Source organism: Chiloscyllium plagiosum, unplaced genomic scaffold, assembly GCF_037043375.1.
Source record: "Chiloscyllium plagiosum isolate Xiang-an unplaced genomic scaffold, Cpla_swu_hap1 HiC_scaffold_9, whole genome shotgun sequence".
Taxonomy (NCBI): domain Eukaryota; kingdom Metazoa; phylum Chordata; class Chondrichthyes; order Orectolobiformes; family Hemiscylliidae; genus Chiloscyllium; species Chiloscyllium plagiosum.
This window is the reverse complement of record NW_028270147.1, coordinates 13,258,423-13,277,544: the sequence shown is the minus strand read 5'-3', so window position 1 is coordinate 13,277,544 and position 19,122 is coordinate 13,258,423. Positions and strand designations below refer to the sequence as shown.

Here is a 19,122-nt window from a genome sequence, read left to right as displayed (position 1 = left end):
GAGTTTACAAAGCTGAATAAAAATAAAATACATTGTGTTCCTATTGATATAACCTAGGGTCACCATGAACAAAACTGAAGAAGCAATGCCAAACCAATGAAAATCACTGGTTGGATTAAGTAAAAGTTCCATACTGCAAGATCCCTGCATTAAGGTTGGGTACTCTAACAGCATAGGCCATTCAGCACCTCATTCCTGGTTCACAGCTCATCAATATATCAACTCCACTTACACACCTTAGATTTCCGTGGGGCAAAGTTTCTCAGGGATATTGATCAACCAATCCATCTCAAGTGACTGTAGCAGGGCGTGTTTGGAACAGGAAGAAAATTCCAGATCTGCATTACTTAGCGTGTTTTGAGAAGGTTTGTAACTCAGGTTGAGGTTCTGGATGTAGGTTTGCTCGCTGAGCTGGAAGGTTCATTTCCAGAGGTTTTGTCACCCTACTAGATAACATCTTCAGTGGGCCTCAGGCGAAGCACTGCTGATAAATCATGCTTTCTATTTATATGTTTGGGTTCCTTTGCTTTGATGTTGTCAATTCTTGTGGTGATGTCACTTCACCACATGAAATGACATCACCAACCCAAAGAAACTCAAACATATAAATAGAAAGCAGGACTTATCAGCAGTGCTTTGCCTGAGACCCACTGAAGATGTTACCTAGTAGGGTGACAAAACATCTGGAAATGGACCTTCCAGTTCAGCGAGCAAAAATCCATTCAGAATCTGCATTACTCTTTGCAAAAATGTCTTCTTGGTTCATTCAAACAGATGAACTAGAGTTTGAAGATCGTATTCTGATTCCATTTTTGCAGGAATTACACTTTCTGTATCTACTCCATCAAAACCTTTAGTCTTTTTAAAGCAGCACAACAGGACTATCTTTCAACCATTTAAACTCAATGATATACAAGTCAGGTTTATATAATGTTATTCAAATTGGCCTTTTAAAGCGTTGGTAACATTCAGTTGCACTGAAGCACCTCCAAGGTCAACTGTCTGAGAGGCAGTGTGCAAATGTAGAATGTGATACTCAAGATGGTATGTGAGTATAGTTTGCTACAACTGAAAGGAAAGATGGTAAGGCCATGAGAGGTATACAGAAGTGAATCATTACAAAGCCACATAAAAAGGTATGGTTAGGAGACACTGGATGAACTCAGATCTTTGCATTAAAACAGAAAAAGGCCAAATGAGATGAAAGCACTTTTTAGAAGTCAAAAGACATATGATGCAATAAGTTGAAAAGGACGTTATATCCACTGATCAGTATAAGATTTTCAGCAAATCAAGTTATTTTGCATTAAGACACAAGATGACCCACCAGACCTAGTGGTGAAAACACAGTTCATTATAGAACTTAAAGTAGATAACATTTAAAGAAAAAACTGAGAGTACATGAAGGAAAATCAGATTGGAAGGTGGTAAGTACTATACATTAGCTCTATGGACTTCATAAAATAGTAGCAGGTCAGGCAGCATCCAGGGAACAGGAGAATCGACGTTTCGGGCATAAGCCCTTCTTCAGGAATCCATTCCTGAAGAAGGGCTTATGCCCGAAACGTCGATTCTCCTGTTCCCTGGATGCTGCCTGACCTGCTGCGCTTTTCCAGCAACACATTTCCAGCTCTGATCTCCAGCATCTGCAGACCTCACTTTCTCCTTCATAAAATAGTATTTTAAATATAGAAAGATAAACCTTCAACTGTAGCAAACAATGGACACACATACAACATGTCCATTTTACAGTCATTGACATGCAGGAGCATAACACTGCTCTCTTTTTAAAGGCAGACTGATGTGGGATAGGTTAAAAGCTGGCAACCTTATACTTATAACTGTCAGTACAAAAGCAATAAAAGAAAAAGGATGAAAAGCACATGAGCCATTTGTGGTTTGAGGTCTCTACAAGCTTTAAATATTGTTAAGTATAGGCCATATATCATATTGGAATTGCCATGAGTTGCACACTTACCCGATCACAGGTCAAACATTGCACCGAGCTTACAATCGTGCCATCAAAGACATCAGAAACAACACTTCTGTACTTCACCTGCTTTCTCTTTTTAAAAGGTGTGAAAGAGGCAACTAGAAATAGGAAAAAAAAAGGAATTCCATATTAAAACAATTTTATAAATTGTGCATTTTAATAAAAGCATCACGATCTTTACTCCAATTGCTTTGGTTGGATAACAGAAGAAAACAGTGGCAGAGAGGTTTCTCAGTTCACTGGAACTGCTTGGGATTAAATCAAGCAGACAGGTAGGAAGCAAGTCAGTCATGTGAAGAGAGATTGACCAGTCACACTCCAGATCCACAGAATGAGCTCCCAGTGAAAAAAAACTGCCCTAATTTAGTAATTTTGCCCAGGATGCCAATGGGAATTAAAAATTGCAGCAAGTGATGGTGGTGGGGTGCACTTCTGTTAACTACAAGCTAAAGCTGAGCAGAGTACAGTCCTCTCATCTGCAGCAAAAGCATGGAGCACTTGAGTGCTCAAGCAGGAAAGTGGTCCATTTGTAATGAGCATAAGGTTTCATAAACAAAACACCAATAGTTACATTCTCCCCCAAAAGTAAACAGAACTTGTTTGTTGGTCACTATCTAAACATTCCTGGCAACAGCATTTACTTGTGGAATTTCATTCTCTTCCCCTTTCATCAAAATTGTTTGACACCACAGAATAATAATCAATGCTGCAGTTTTTATCTCTTTCATATTACTTATTCTGAAATGTAGGTATTAAATCCAAACACATTCTGATTTTAGTATCAAAACGACAGATTACCTCTCTTCCTCTCCTAAAGATAAAAATGTCAAACTTAACAGTTCAAAAATGCTGACATTTCTCTTGTACATCCTCAAAATAGCCATTCTTCATTCATGAAAGAAGTGTCAACATCCAAACTGGCCATTTACTACACCAATCTACATCACTTGACCAATGATCAAAAGTTAAAGTGTCAACTGTGCTATCCAGAACCACTTCACCAATGATCAACTTATCAATGCTAACTTTGCATTTTGCAATAGCTAATCAGCTCCTGGCCTTATTTCAGCTTTGGTCCAAACATGGTCAAAGCATGTACTTTGCAGAGGTCTGACTACTACCCTTGACTTGAAGGAAGCATTTAACAAAGTTGGCATCAAGGAGCACAAGCAAAACTGGTAACAACAAGAATCGATGAAAAACTGATTGAAGTCATTCCCATCACAAAGGAAAATGGTCACGTTTGTTGGAACCCAACCAGTTCCATCCCAAGACCATCACGGCAAGAGATTCTCATGGGAATCAGGAATGGATAATAAATCTTGGTCTAGCCAAAGATGCCCACATCGAGGGGAGAAGAGAAAAGAGAAGAGAAAAGAGAAAAGAGAAAAGAGAAAAGAGAAAAGAGAAAAGAGAAAAGAGAAAAGAGAAAAGAGAGAGAAGAGAAGAGAGAGAAGAGAAGAGAGAGAAGAGAAGAGAAGAAAGAGAAGAGAAGAAAGAGAAGAGAAGAAAGAGAAGAGAAGAAAAGAAAGAGAAGAGAAGAAAAGAAAGAGAAGAGAAGAAAAGAAAGAGAAGAGAAGAAAAGAAAGAGAAGAGAAGAAAAGAAAGAGAAGAGAAGAAAAGAAAGAGAAGAGAAGAGAAGAGAAGAGAAGAGAAGAGAAGAGAAGAGAAGAAAGAGAAGAGAAGAAAGAGAAGAGAAGAAAGAGAAGAGAAGAAAGAGAAGAGAAGAAAGAGAAGAGAAGAAAGAGAAGAGAAGAAAGAGAAGAGAAGAAAGAGAAGAGAAGAAAGAGAAGAGAAGAGAAGAGAAGAGAAGAGAAGAGAAGAGAAGAGAAGAGAAGAGAAGAGAAGAGAAGAGAAGAGAAGAGAAGAGAAGAGAAGAGAAGAAAGAGAAGGAAGAAAGAGAAGGAAGAAAGAGAAGGAAGAAAGAGAAGGAAGAAAGAGAAGGAAGAAAGAGAAGGAAGAAAGAGAAGGAAGAAAGAGAAGGAAGAGAGGGAAGGAAGAGAGGGAAGGAAGAGAGGGAAGGAAGAGAGGGAAGGAAGAGAGGGAAGGAAGAGAGGGAAGGAAGAGAGGGAAGGAAGAGAGGGAAGGAAGAGAGGGAAGGAAGAGAGGGAAGGAAGAGAGGGAAGGAAGAGAGGGAAGGAAGAGAGGGAAGGAAGAGAGGGAAGGAAGAGAGGGAAGGAAGAGAGGGAAGGAAGAGAGGGAAGGAAGAGAGGGAAGGAAGAGAGGGAAGGAAGAGAGGGAAGGAAGAGAGGGAAGGAAGAGAAGAGAGGGAAGAAAGAGATAAGAAAGAAAGGGAAGAGAGGGAAGAAAGAGATAAGAAAGAAAGGGAAGAGAGGGAAGAGAGGGAAGAGAGGGAAGAGAGGGAAGAGAGGGAAGAGAGGGAAGAGAGGGAAGAGAGGGAAGAGAGGGAAGAGAGGGAAGAGAGGGAAGAGAGGGAAGAGAGGGAAGAGAGGGAGATAAGAAAGAAAGGGAAGAAAGGGAAGAAAGAGAATAAAGGGAAGAAAGAGAATAAAGGGAATAGAGGGAATAGAGGGAATAGAGGGAATAGAGGGAATAGAGGGAATAGAGGGAATAGAGGGAATAGAGGGAATAGAGGGAATAGAGGGAATAGAGGGAAGAAAGGGAAGAAAGGGAAGAAAGGGAAGAAAGGGAAGAAAGGGAAGAAAGGGAAGAAAGGGAAGAAAGAAAGAGAAGGAAGAAAGAGAAGGAAGGAAGGAATAAATAAATAAATAAATGTCTTAGGCTCAACATTCTTCAGGTGAAAGTGAGGACTGCAGATGCTGGAGATCAGAATCTAGATTAGAGTGGTGCTGGAAAAGCACAGCAGGTCAGGTAGCATCTGAGGAGCAGGAAAATCGACTGCCCCGATGAAGAGCTTTTGCCTGAAACGTTGATTTTCCTGCTCCTCGGATGCTGCCTGACCTGCTGTGCTTTTCCAGCACCGCTCTGATCTAGATTTTGATCTCCAGCATCTGCAGTCCTCAATTTCACCTGGATGATTTTATCCTTACTGCAAATCCTCTTGCAAGGATGCCTACCTTGAAGTTCTCCTCTCTCTACAAGAATCTCAGTGAGTCGCTCTCTCACTGCAACCCCCCAGTCATCTCCTCTGCCCTGAAGCTCTTCAACCATGTCCTGAAACAGACTCGCTACCATACCTGAACATTTTTCAGCTGCTTTGTTGATCACATTCCATCTATCCATTCATCACAAGTAGAAGGGTTTATCAGAGATTGCACAGTACTCAGAAAAGCGCAGCTTAGAGGGAAATTGATGATAAATGGCAATAATACGTGCAACACAGATGCCAGGCAAAAACCATCTTGAACAACAAAGAATGGAACCACCTCCCCTTGACAGTCAAGTGAGTTCCATATGAGTATAGGGTTCTGCAAGTCTGTACAGTTCAGTAAGCTGTTGATTCCACACACTGGGAATAATATCTTTCCATGCAAACGTTCAAATGAGTGTGCACCTTTTCTGTGTGAGGAAACAAGCCCCCCCCACAATGAAGTGGATCGGGGTGGACTGCTGGACAGCCTTGCATTTGTTGCATCGTTAGACGTAGAACTGTGTGGCCTTGAAGGACTGCGCATAGACACATCACAAGCAACGTCTAAAAAGGAACGAAAGCAAAAATTAGCTGTCTTGTAAAAAAAAAAGTAATTTTATTATATCTTGTAGTACCCACAAACATGATTTATTCTTGATGAATGACGTGGGCATGAGAGTAGAAGTATTTTGACCCAAAGAAATGGCAATACATACCCAAACTTGGTTAGTACTGGCAGCAGTGCCTTCAAATACTAAGGCCCTCAGCCTCTGGAATTCCTTCCATAAATTTCTCCAGTCTCTATTCCCCTTTAAGACACTTCCCAAAACCTTCTTCTGACAAAGCCTTCGGTCATTTATCTCAACATTTCTTTACAGAGCTTGGTCAGATAACCAGTGAAGCACCTTCAGATATTTAACTACAAATCGTACTTGATTAGAGACTTGAAGCTGTACCCATACACCTGCTTCCTTATTGTCCAAGGTAGCTCAAGTGTCTGTTCAGCTCAAGTGCTTAAAAGTGATGCACATGTGGATATTTCAGGGTGACAGGTCTAATGGGATTTTGACTCTATACCAGAAGATTGGCAGAACAAGGTACACTCCATAAACTTCTACAAGGGAAGCTGCAAAATTAGAATAGACAACACAAAGTATTTCACCCAGACAGAGATTCAGACATGACCAGGAGTTTAGTTCTCAATTTTAAGAAACTGGCTATGAATTCCAAATAACAAACACCCTGTGTGGTATTGCGATCTTTTGCATCAAGCAGGAAATTCTAGCTAATGGTGTGCTCAAAGTTGGGGCTGAACTGGGGCAAGAGTGCAAAATATATCAAAAAAAACAAATTCTTGCCTACTAACCATTCAAAACTTCAGTTCAGCCCCAACTTTGAACACACCATTAGCTAGAATTAGCTAGAATTTCCTGCTTGATGGAAAAGACAGCAATACCACACAGGGTAATGTACACCCACGAATGAATGCTGGGATCCTTTCCGCATTTATTTCCTCAAGTTACTGTTTTCATAGGCCCAATAGTCCTGCTTCGTCCAGCAGCAAGAATGTACAACAGAATCCTATGCCTAGAAGCTATGTGATCTTCCTTCATTTAACTCCAACAATACACCAATGCATTATTTGTGATCCCAAAACAAAATTAGTTCAAGTGCTTTGTCTCCCTCTTGAGAAAACAAGTATCTAGCATATCAAGAAAATAGGTACATTTGTGAATTTCCTAGAAGGAAGCTTTGGAAATCCTCATGAATACATTTCCCAACTTCTACATTCCCATTTGATACCCACCTCCCTCACAAAAAATGCACAAACCTACAAAGTTTATTTTGTGGAAGAACTCAAATTCCACAACAACTTTCTACCACATTAAATTCTGTACCATGGGGAACATTCATCAACAAGTATAATTAATTAAATCTTCAGTGAGGTGATTCATATTGGTAGAAAGAATATGGAGACAACGTAAAATAAGGGTACTACGCTAAAGAAAATGCATGAGCAGAGAGACCTTGGTGTTTATGTGCACAACTTATGCAAAAGGTGACAGGACAGTGGAGAGTATGATTTAAAAAAAAAAAAACCATATAGTATCCTATGCGTTATTAAAATTGGCCTAGAGTATAGCAACAGGGAACTTAGGCTGAATCTGCACAAGTGGGCGGCACGGTGGCACAGTGGTTAGCACTGCTGCCTCACAGCACCAGAGACCCGTGTTCAATTCCCGCCTCAGGCGACTGACTGTGTGGAGTTTGCATGTTCTCCCTGTGTCTGCGTGGGATTCCTCCGGGTGCTCCGGTTTCCTCCCACAGTCCAAAGAGGTGCAGTTCAGGTGAACTGGCCATGCTAAATTGCCCGTAGTGTTAGGTAAGGAGATAAATGTAGGGGTATGGGTGGGTTGCGCTTCGGCAGGGCGGTGTGGACTTGTTGGGCCGAAGGGCCTGTTTCCACACAGGAAGTAATCAAATCTAATCTAAGACGTTAGGGAGATCTCACAAGTACTCTGTACAGTCCTAGGCACCACACTTTAGAAAGATTGTGAATGCTTTGGAGGGGATGCAAAGAGGTTTATAACATTGAAGTGTCTTATCCTTGGAACCAATTAAGAGGATCGATTGGAGAAGCTGGGTCTGTTCTCCTTGGAGAAAGGAAATGCTGAGAGGAGATTTGAATGAAGTTTTCAAAATCATGAAAAGACAGGACAGAGCTGCTCTTGCTTGTAAATGGATCAAAACAAGAGGGCAGAGGGGCATGGATAAGGTAAATAGCCAAGGTCTTTTCCTTGGGGTGTGGGAGTCCAAACTAGAGGGCATAGGTTTAAGGTGAGAGGGCAAAGATTTAAAAAGTACCTAAGGGGCAACTTTTTCACACAGAGGGTGATCCACGTATGGAATGAACTGCCAGAGGAAGTGGTGAAGACTGGTATAATTACAATATTTAAAGGCATTTGGATGGGTATACAACTAAGAAAGGTTTATACTGGCAAATGGGACTAGATTTATTTAGGATACCTGGTCAGTGTGAATGTCTTGGACCAAAGAGTCTGCTTCCGTAATGTATGGCTATAAAAAAAAAGAGAATGGAGTCACAGACTTAGTGAGGTCATTCCATCATGTATGAAGGCCACCAATAATGGACTGATTAAGTTCAGAAGTGCTGAAGAGGAGCTCAGCAATTGGGGGGTTTTAAGGCTGGAGAAAATTAGAGATGTGGATAGGATGACACACTAATTTGCGAAGAAAAGAATTTTAAAATTCAATTGTGGCAAGACTGGGACTCAGTGCAGATCAACAAACACAGGTGGGTTCACAGGCAGATTTTGAATGACTTCAGCATTTGAGGGTAGAACATGGGAGGCCAGCAAGGGATGCGTCAGAACAGTCAAGTCGCAAAGGTCTGGCTCGGGGTTTTGGCAGCAGACAAGCCAAGGCTGTTGACGCTATCAAGATGGAGAAAGATAGCGTACACTTTTGCACAAATGCATGATATGTTGCTCATCACAGTGTCAAAGTCATTTTTCATTGCAGGTTCAATCTTATTAAAAACACTCACCATTTGTTCACTATTGAGGAATGAACATTTATAGCGTGGTAGTGGTTATTTAAGTTGTACAGATTCTGCTGCCTTGTTCTCATCTCAGACTTGTCTGTTCACCTTTCAAATTTTAACCATATATTGCTTACAGATTGCACTACTCTTGCCCCAAATACTTCCCTGACAAAAAAAAATCCTCTAGACGGCCTGACTGAAAGAAAGTGCTACACACTTTCAACAATTTAAGTTGATGATCCTCCTCATCACCAACTCTTCAAGAGGAAGAAATCTTTCCTCGTTCTTTATTAAAACTTCTGAAAATTTTATTAATTCGCATTTCAATCTTCTCCAATAGAAAAACAAAGTCTCAGTTTCCCAACAGTCCCAGTATCTCAAGCTTCTCATGATTGGTTTCCCATTTCATACATAATTTTGGTAATTCTGTATGGTCTGTAAACACATTGTGGTTAGAACTGACATTTTTACAAAGAACAAGTAATACTTTGTGGCCTAAACCAAAGGTTTCATATGCATTTAATGTTATTTGTTTTTAAATATTTTTTATATTTCTGTTTATAAGAGCAATTGTAATTAGCTTTTGTTATGACTTTACCTGTCCATATACTCTCTTCTAGAATATTAGATGTTTAAATCCCCAACCCCATTTGCACATTTTCACTACTTACCTTTGGAAAGCATGCCCCTTTGTCTGGTTTTCACCTCAAAGTACCAGTACACTCAGTTGTCATAAACTGCATCCACCACCTGCCTGGTTATTCAAATTACCAGTGTGTGTCTTTCTCAAGCTTGCTATTCTTCCTTGCTATTTGTGACATCTCTTCTGTTAGTACATTAAGCACAATATATTTTAACAAGTAAAAAGTTGCGTTATAAGTAAAAGGCTCAAATTGGGTAAGTAGAATACACATCAAGTTAGAAATCGGAAACTCTAGTCATCTGTCTCACTTTTAATCAATTATTTGAGTTATTCATACCAGAAATATCCAATTTGAAAAGAAATACTTGGATTGTTTTATGGAAGCAGCAGAACAGGATTAAATCCACACAATGTAAATAAGAATGCCTATTTACCTGGCAACCTGCTTTGGATCTGCACTTTGACTGTCCCATCACGGTCTACTATTTGATCAGCACCTGTTGAAGTATCCATGTCTTTATCCAATTCATCTCTAGAGTTGGGCCTATAAAGCTTATGCAGCAGATTTCGCTCCCGTTGCCATCCTTTAGCTGATGCACAATTCTTCATTTCTTCATGTACTAGCATCTCTGCTTCCATGCAGTCTTCTGCCGAGATCTTAGAGTTTGTCTCAGGGTCAGCCTTGTCACTGCCAGAGCATGAATCACAAGACTGAAATTCATTGTCAGACAAGTTTTCTTCTTCCATTTGATCTTCCATAGTTGCAGATACAGCGTCCTCAATCTGCTCGACAATTTGTTCCTTCAATTCTTCGTGAAGTTGATCCATTAAGCAACGCAGAAATTCTTGGGCATCCTGAAAAAGAGTGAAATAAGAGTAGCTTAACATAGCTAGCATTTGGGGAATCAGAACCACTGCTTAAGTTTACAAGATAGCAACTTGCAATGGCTTTTGACGTCCATTAAAAATTATGATTGAAGATCTGTAATATGAAAAGTTACACTCTCCCCTGAACTAGAGTATTTTTCGCATTTTGTCCATATTTTGAAGTTCCTACATTCACAAGAATTTACATCTGGACAGAAGTGACTGGTTCTATATTTTCCAAATACATAATTTAAAATGTTAACCTGTAATTGAATAAATCATTAAATTAGTCACTTTATGGTTCAATTACTTGTTTAAAGAAAAAACAAATTGCCCCTAAACCACCTTATGATGACGACAGGGGAAAATTAAGCTCAGTGCCAGAGACTGTTTCATGTAGGAAGAGTAACAGGGTGAGAATATTTATCTACTTGAACCTGATCCATCAATTAGATCAGTAGTGATCATAGAGATTATTACAGATCTTTCAGGCAGTGGATTCAAGATCAGTGAGTACTATGTTAAGATATTCTTGTTTCCGCTCTCTTGCTGTCTCAAGTGGTCTCTCTGACATTCCAGCCCACCCTTCAGGTACTCAACCTCCAATTAACACCAGCATAAAATTCTTACAGAATGCGGTACAGTGACACAGTGGTTAGCACTGCTGCCTCACAGTGCCAGGGACCCGGCATCAATTCCCACCTCGGGCGACTGTCTGTGTGGAATTTAAACATTCTCACATCTGCTGGGTTTCCTCCGGATGCTCGGGTTTCCTTCCACAATCCAAAGATGCGCAGGTTAGATAGATTGGCCATGCTAAATTGCTCATAGTGTTAAGTGCATTAGTTAGGGGTAAATGTTGGGAATAGGTCTGGATGGGTTACTCTGCAGAGGGTTGGTGTGGACTTGTTGGACTGAATAGCATGTTTCCATACTGCAGGGAATCTAATCTAGTCAAAAGAAATCTAATCAAAGTCAATAATGAAATCCAAGCCTCATTACAGACAGCTTCTTTTCGAGAATATTCTTTCCACAGCACCCCCATAATAAAAATGACTTTATATCTACACAAGTCAGGTACTGCTATACATTGTTTGTTTGTCTTGGAATGGAATAGTGTAGAAGAAAAAAAGGCTTCAGATTGGTTCCACAGGTTGGCGCAACATCAAGAGCAGAAGGCTGCTCTTACTGCGCTGTAATCTTCTATGTCCTTCAGCACGTCAACTCCATTTTCCCCACTTTTGATCCAGACCTTGAAAACCATAACCTAATAAAAAGCTCCTGATCTCAGTTGCAAGAGCTCCAAATGTCTCAGCATCCACAGCCTTTTGTGATAAATGTTCAAGATTGCCACTGCTTTTTGTAGGAAGCTGTCCTTTCTTATTTCCCCACTTAATGTGGGAGAATGCAGGAGAATGGCACAAGGTAACGATTCTCGTTTGAACAGCTAGTGCAGGCATGATGGGCTGAATAGCCCCATACTGCGCCAGAACAATTGTGAAAAAAATAATTAAATTCTCGAGAACATCTTTGAACAAATGTAGAAATTGGGATCATTTCAGGTGACAAAGCAATGAACTGAAACTGGATCGAGCTGATCATTTGATCATCTGATTGAGACCAGCTAACATTATTCAGAATCAGAAATTTCTATCCTGATCTCTATGGCTCAGCTGCATGGAGATTTATTTTTGCATTCAAATACATTACAAACACCATGGGTTCATAAATGAACGTTGTTGGGTAGAAAATTTATAATCACAAAAAAAATTCAATGAAAATATTCCTCAGTGATAAAGTTCTCACCTGTTGGGAATACCCCCGAAACATTGGATTCACTGTTTTAATCCCCTGGAACAGGCTTGTAGGCACAACGTAGCTGGGACTGGAGAAACACAGTCATGTGAATGAAAAGGAATAACATTGCTTGATTTAAACCATATCTTATACGCATATGCCTCAACACTAATGACTCCTGAGCTCACATAAATGCAGTTTTCCCATTATATACATTGACTGACAGGAATAATGTTATTCCACATTAGTACTGATAGTTCCACGAATGACCTACTTGCTGAAGGACTCTTCACTGAAAGGCCTCAAGTTTCAGTGTACCAGTCTCATCCTGGTAATCAGAAGTAAACGAAGTTTCCATCATTCTGAACCAAGCCATGAGCAAGACCCAGGGAGAAGGAACACACACAACTCTTTTTCCACAAATGAAGGTATTAAAATATAGTTGCTGGGATTATTGGGCGTGAACTGTTACGTTAAACATAAATTTCAACAAATTTACATTAGTTTTTCACTTCACCTCAACAAAAATACAAGAATGATTATAGAAACCAGCTGATTCTGTGCCAATTTTGAACTCGTCATTAATGAAGCTAGAGAGCAAACACCACCATTCCCAAATAAATGGAGTGTTAAGAAACAATACTAGGCCATAACCACTTTGAAACTGAATTTAATGCAATGTTGATTTTTGGAGAATAGAAGCAGTTGCACATTTTGGATTTGGATGGATAAATGGTGGAAACAATATTTACAGGTGCAGCCAAAAACTTACTAGTGCTTATGTAGTTCTTCCAGGACTTACTGTCCTGATTTGCTCCAACCAGATAGCCCATCCCACATTACAGTTCATTCCCACTCATTTGGTTCCATTAGGGGTAATATTCAAACTACTTTGAAACCATTTCTGCTTTATATTTCTCTTGCTTCCTTCAAGACACTTTAAAAGAAAAATCTCTCTCTCTAAATGTGCCTTTTCCAGTATGCCCAGTGTCTTCCTCTTCCTATTATCCGGCGCATCATTAACTGTGGAACGTGGTATAAAATGTTGTGTGGCTTACCGATTCTTGTGCCATATTTCTGCCATCAACTTTTGGTAACTTTTCGAAAGAGCTGGTTTTTTAACTGTCTGCACCAAGCCTCCACATTCAAGGAAAAATAAAGTCAAGGGAGGGCTGGGGAAGAAAGAGATAAAATGATCTTCACCAGGAAAGTTCCAGTTTGCATCAACTCAGCAATGCTGCCCAATCCCATGATCTCCACCACAATGAAAGAGAACACTAGCTATAACACAAGGAACAGCACCTCTAATTTCTCCTCCAAGTCACATATCATCTAAACCTTGACATGTATTGCAATCTCTTTCCTGTCACTGGGTTAACATTGCTGTCTCTCCATACTAAGTCTATTGTGGGAACACCGTCATCACAAGGACTCCTGCCGTGCAAGGAGATGGCTGAACATCTCAGAGCAACAAATAATAATCAACCAACCCGCTGGTCTGCGTGAACAAGGAGTACCCGATAAGCGCAGTCCACCGATTCCTACACAACAGACCTAAACAAGACGACACAACATGCCCAGAAACTCCAACCACCTGTCATACGTTAAAGACATCTTGAAGATGACAATCAGACTACTCTGACCCCTAGGCATCATGGTAGCCCACAAACTGACAACCACAATGAAACAGCTCCTGATTAAATTAAAGGACCCTGTATGAACAACCAGCAGAACAAACGTCATATACAAAATACCCTGCAAGGACTGCAATAAATATTACATTGGACAGATGGGCAGGAAACGAGCCATCAGGATACATGACCACCTTTGAGACACCAAAAGACATGACCAACGATCACTAGTATCCTTACACAGACGAAGAGGGACACCATTTTGACTGGGACAGTACATCTATCTTGGGACAGGCTAAACAAAGACACGCATGGGACTTCCGAGAGGCCTGGCATTCAAACTGGAACTCCATTAACAAACATATCGAATTGGACCCCATTTACTAACCTCTCAGAAAAAGAACTGGAAGTGATATCACCCACCACAACAGACCAAGATGCATAACTAGCAAGCAGGACAGAATACCAGCGCTTCATTGGAGGCTCACTGATGATGCTATCTAGCATGGTGATGACATGAAACGCCCGAGAACAAACCTACCAGCTCAGCAAGCAAATTTACAACCTGCTTCTAACATAATTATACAATTTTTAGATAAGGAGATTAAAGTTATACATAGTACTTAGATGCTGTCTCACCAATGCTCAATACAGCTTGTTAAAACTTTCGTACTTTTATATTTCATCCTTAAGAACTAGAAAAGACAGATTTAAAATCTTTTTCAAAGTAAAAAAATACAAGGTGAGAAAAAGCTGTGGCACGCAACGTGTGGTCCAGGCTTGGAATGCACTGCCTGAAGTCTCGTGGAGGCAAGTTCAATTGAAGCATTCGAGAGTATTGGATGATTACTCAATTAGAAACAGTATGCCGGGCTATTGGAAAAAGGCAGAAGTTTGGCACAAAGTCAAAATGCCAGAAAAACAGTGGGCTGCATGATATCCTTCTACACAGGAACAAATCTATGATCCAGATTCTCTGTAGGAAACTATTTCTCTCTGTACTGCAGAGTTTTGCAAACACTCTCCATTTAAATAACATACTTCACTCAAACTGAAGATATCGCACATTACATCATTTGCCAATTTTGTCCACTTACAACCTATGTCTGTTTGCAGACTCTCTACTACCTCTTGACAGCTGATGATTTTGCTGCTCCTTGGATGCTGCCTGAACTGCTGTGCTCTTCCAGCACCACTGATCCAAAAGCTGATGATCCAGTCAGTTTTGGTGACATGAGCAAATTTAAGTACCATTCAGCATCTTCGTCCAAGTTATTGATATAGATGAAAAAATCCCTGTGGCACTCTGCAAGTTGGCTTGCCAACATGAGAAAGACCTATGTTATGTCTCCTCCTTGCAGCCTATGAGCTAACCAATCCTTTATCCATGCTAATGTCTCTTCCACAACACACACACAGAAGAAATTCCCCCTCATCTCAAATTAGTGCTCCTTAATTCTGAGACTATGCCCTCTGGTTCGAGACTCTCTCACAAGAGGAAATTTCCTCTCAGCATTTACCCTGTAAGCTCATTAACAACTGTACATGTTTCAACGAGATCACCTCTCATTCTTCTAACCTTAACTCATGAGATGATCCCTTCATATCAGGGATCATCCCAGTGAACCTTCTCTGAACTGCCTCCAATTAAACAATATATTTACTTAAATAAGGGGACCAAAGCTGTTTACACTACTTTAGATATAGTCTCACAACTTAAACTCATTGTAGCAAGACTTCCCTATTGTTATACTTTGAAATAAGGACTAACATTCATTAGCCTTCCTGATAATCGACTGTACAGGTGTGCTCGCTTTCTGTTTTGAACGCAAATACTCCCAAATCCCTTTGCTACAATTTTTCTCCACTTAAATAAATAGTTTTTTGTTCTCCTTTCCAAATAAACAATATTACATTTCTCACATTATATTCTATTTGCCAATTTTTTGCCTATATACTCAACCTATCAATATCTCTCTGTAAACTGTTTGTATCCCTCTCTCAACCTGCCTTTCCACCTACTCCTGTGTCATCAAAAATTTGGCTGAAGTACATTTGCTTCCTTCCAACAAGTTGTCGATATAAAGTAAATCCTCTTTATCCACAAAAACACAAAATCTCCTATTCTTGCCAAAAAATAACAAAAATTAATATATGCCAGCAAAAATTGCGTTTTCGGGATTTTTAAACAAGCTTCTCACTCACGAATTTCATCATTCGCAGGGGTTCTTAGGAACTGAACCCTCCCGGCTATCAAGGAATTGCTTTTATCTTTGCATTCACTTTAATGTGGTACCTTATGAAATGCCGATATTTATCAAACACAATTATTTTTCAGCTCAAAATGGAACTCGATTAATAGTTTGGATCACATTTTAAAGGGACAATGGAATTGAATCTTCCATCTCTCAAGGGTGAAATTCTTGTGCAGTTCCATTATGGTTATCCTCACGCAACACATCAAAGTTGTTCTTTTGGAGATGACCACAGACAACAGGTTTGACCGATTGGAAAATTACACACTGAACCCGACCACACTCCTATCAGATGTCCACACACTGTCTCAGCCATATTGATCAAGGACTGCGATCCCAATTGACTTTCTTTTACACAGGTCAGTAACATTGCTTGTAGTGCCTCTAATTGACAAAAACAGTTGTATACCACAGGCTACAATTGAAGCTATGATCAGCCAGTTCTTAATGACTCAGCTAGTCATTGATCTTTAGCAACGCAGAGAAGAAGTGAAGACTGAAGATGCTGGAGATCAGAGTTGCTGATCTCCAGTCACCGGAGATCAGTGTGGCGCTGGAAAAGCACAGCACATTAGACAGCATCCGAGCAGTAGGACAGTCAACGTCTCGGGCATAAGTCCTTCCTCCCACTTGTAGCGTGTCTTGTCTGAACAGGATTTTATATGTTTCTATGAGAACCCCGCTTATTCTTCTAAATTCCAGTGAATACAAGCCCAGTCAATCCAGTCTTACCTCATATCTCAGTCCTGCCATCCCAGAAATCAGTCTGGGGAACCCTTTGCTGGACTCCCTCAATAGCAAGAATGCCCTTCCTCAGACTAGGAGACCAAAACTTCACAGAATCCTCAAGGTGTGGTCTCACCAAGGCCCTGTATAACTGCACCAAGACATCCTTACTCCGATACTCCTATTCTCTTGCTATGAAGGCCAACATGCCATTAGCTTTCCTCACCGCCTGCTGCACCTACATGCCAACCTTCAGTGACTGTTCCACCATGACACCCAGGTCTTGTTGCACCTCACCTTTTCTTAAACTGCCACCATTCAGATAATAATCTGCTTTCCTGCTTTTGCCACCAAAGTGGATAACCTCACATTTATCCACATTATACTGCATTTGCCAAGTATGTGCCCACTCAGCCAGTCTGTCCAAGTTACCTTGCAGCCTTTTAGCATCCTCCTCACAGCAGACACTGCCACCCAGCTTAGTGTCATGTGCAAATTCCTTCATCCAAATCATTAAGGTATATTGGGAACAGCTGGGGTCCTAGCACAACCCTGCAACACCCCACTCGTCACTGCCTACCACTCTGAAAAGGATGCATTTATTTCAACTCTCTGCTTCCTGTCTGCCAACCAGTTCTCTATTCATGTCAATACATTACCTCTGATACCATGAGCTTTGGGTTTCCTTGCTAAGCTCTTGTATGGAACCTTGTCAAAGCCTTTTGAGAGTCCAGATACATATCTACTGATTCACCCGTGTCCACTCTACTGATCACATTCTCAAAAAATTTCAGAAGAATTGTCAAGCGTGATTCCCCTTTAGTAATCCATGCTAACCTGGACTGATTCTGTCACCACTTTGCCCAGTTACTACATTCTTAATAATTGACTCCAGCATTTTCCCCACTACTGGTGTCAAGCTAACCAGCCAGTAATTCCCCATTTTCTTCTTCCTCCTATTTTAAAGAATGGGGTTACATTAGCTACCCTCCAGTCCATTAGAACTCTTCCAGAGTCTACAGAATGCTGGAAAATGATCACCAGTGCGTCCGCTATTTCAAGGGCCACTTCCTTAAGTAATCTGGGATTCAGAACATCAGGCCCTGAGGTCTTATTGGGTTTTAATCCCATCAATTTCCTCATCACCATTTCTAGAAATAAGGATTTCCTTCGGTTCCTCCTTCATGCTTGACCCTCTGTGCCCTAGCATTTCCTGAAGGTTACTTGTGTCCTCGTTAGGGGAGGCAGATTCAAAATATTTGTTCAACTGGTCTGCCATCTCTTTGTTGTGCACTATAAATTCACCTGAATCTAACTGCAAGGGACCTATATTTGTCTTCACCAGTCTTTTTCTCTTCACATATCTAAAGAAGCTTTTGCAGTCAGTTTTTGTGTTTTCCGCAAGCTTACTTTCACATTCTAATTTCCCTTGCTGAAGTAAACCCTTTATCCTCCTCTGCTGAATTTTAAATTTCTCCAAGTCCTCAGGTTTGCTGCTTTTTCTGGCCAATTTAAAACATACAACAAGAAAGTTTAGCACTCCTGAGTACAGGGAAGAAACTTTCAGCTGGATTCTCAACAAGTGAATGCATTCTAAGGGTTCTCAGAAAGCTTGTCAGAAGTTCATCTTACCAGTTAGAAAGAGCTTGAAGAGCTGCATTCATATAACAAGTATTTCCAATGTTTTTCAATCCAGTGAGACCTGGAAGGACAACATACGCAGGTTTGAAAAAAATCCAACTTTTTACAAGGCAATTTTGTGTTCAGAATGTTACTTATAAAGCAGTACATGTACTTTCACTGCTCATTTCTTTTAAAAAGACTGCCCCAAATCAAGGACTTTTTCAGGGAGGAAATAAAACAAAAGTGGGAATAAAAAGTAGCAGAGGTCCACAGAGGGAACTTAAAGCAGCAACTCTGAATGACCAAACCTCTTGTCTTCATGTCATCATATTCTGCATCTAGGTCATGTCCCACTAGAGTAATAGGAGCTTTCAACATCTGTTCACAGGGAGAGGAATCCTAGAATAAAACACACAAGGGCATATATGTAAAGACAAGAACAACTTGATACATAAGACAGCAAAAGACCAGTTAATTATAATCAGGAACAGCACAGAATTAGAGAAAGTAATTCTAAGTGTCAAGTCAACCTTTACCATCACATTCTCAGAGTGACAAAGGGTATAGCCTCAATGTCCCCTTTACTAAGAACAAATATAATTCTGCAATAATACCCCAAGTACAATCAGCAGACTTTGCATCTTAATCTTTCTGCATTCTAGTGGAGAAGCTACTTTAGTGAATGCATGAGTAGTAGTCATTCAAACATAACAGAAGTGGTTTTAACACTCTCAAATTTAAGTCTGACTGATAAGTTTGTGTGCATACATTTCATCTCCTCTGACCCACCCCAAGAAGTGATTTAGATTCATTGTTTCAGTGAGATAAATAGTTCAAAACATGAATTGTACCTGAAGTCAATATCCCTGTTGTAATACTTAAAAACAGTACCTGACATTCATGCACTTAGAGTCAGAGAGATGTACACCATGGAAACAAACCCTTCGGTCCAACCCGTCCATGCCGACCA

The 19,122-nt window shown here is 40.3% G+C and overlaps 1 protein-coding gene across 3 annotated transcripts in view; it reads right to left on the bottom strand.

The window, feature by feature from the left end:
• Positions 1 to 19,122, bottom strand: part of usp33 (ubiquitin specific peptidase 33) — a 97,456-nt gene that overhangs the window by 48,030 nt on the left and 30,304 nt on the right. For all 3 annotated transcript variants that reach the window (XR_015758103.1, XM_087990412.1, XM_087990413.1), the window contains exons 6-12: positions 18,461 to 18,551; positions 18,162 to 18,231; positions 12,976 to 13,089; positions 11,927 to 12,005; positions 9,688 to 10,108; positions 5,469 to 5,609; positions 1,979 to 2,091 (exon numbers count right to left, since the gene is read on the bottom strand). Coding sequence is in view for 2 of the 3 variants with exons in the window: in XM_087990412.1 (XP_087846538.1) it covers positions 1,979 to 2,091; positions 5,469 to 5,609; positions 9,688 to 10,108; positions 11,927 to 12,005; positions 12,976 to 13,089; positions 18,162 to 18,231; positions 18,461 to 18,551 (1,029 nt within the window). In the remaining variant the exon portion in view is untranslated. The remainder of the gene's footprint in view (positions 1 to 1,978; positions 2,092 to 5,468; positions 5,610 to 9,687; positions 10,109 to 11,926; positions 12,006 to 12,975; positions 13,090 to 18,161; positions 18,232 to 18,460; positions 18,552 to 19,122) is intronic.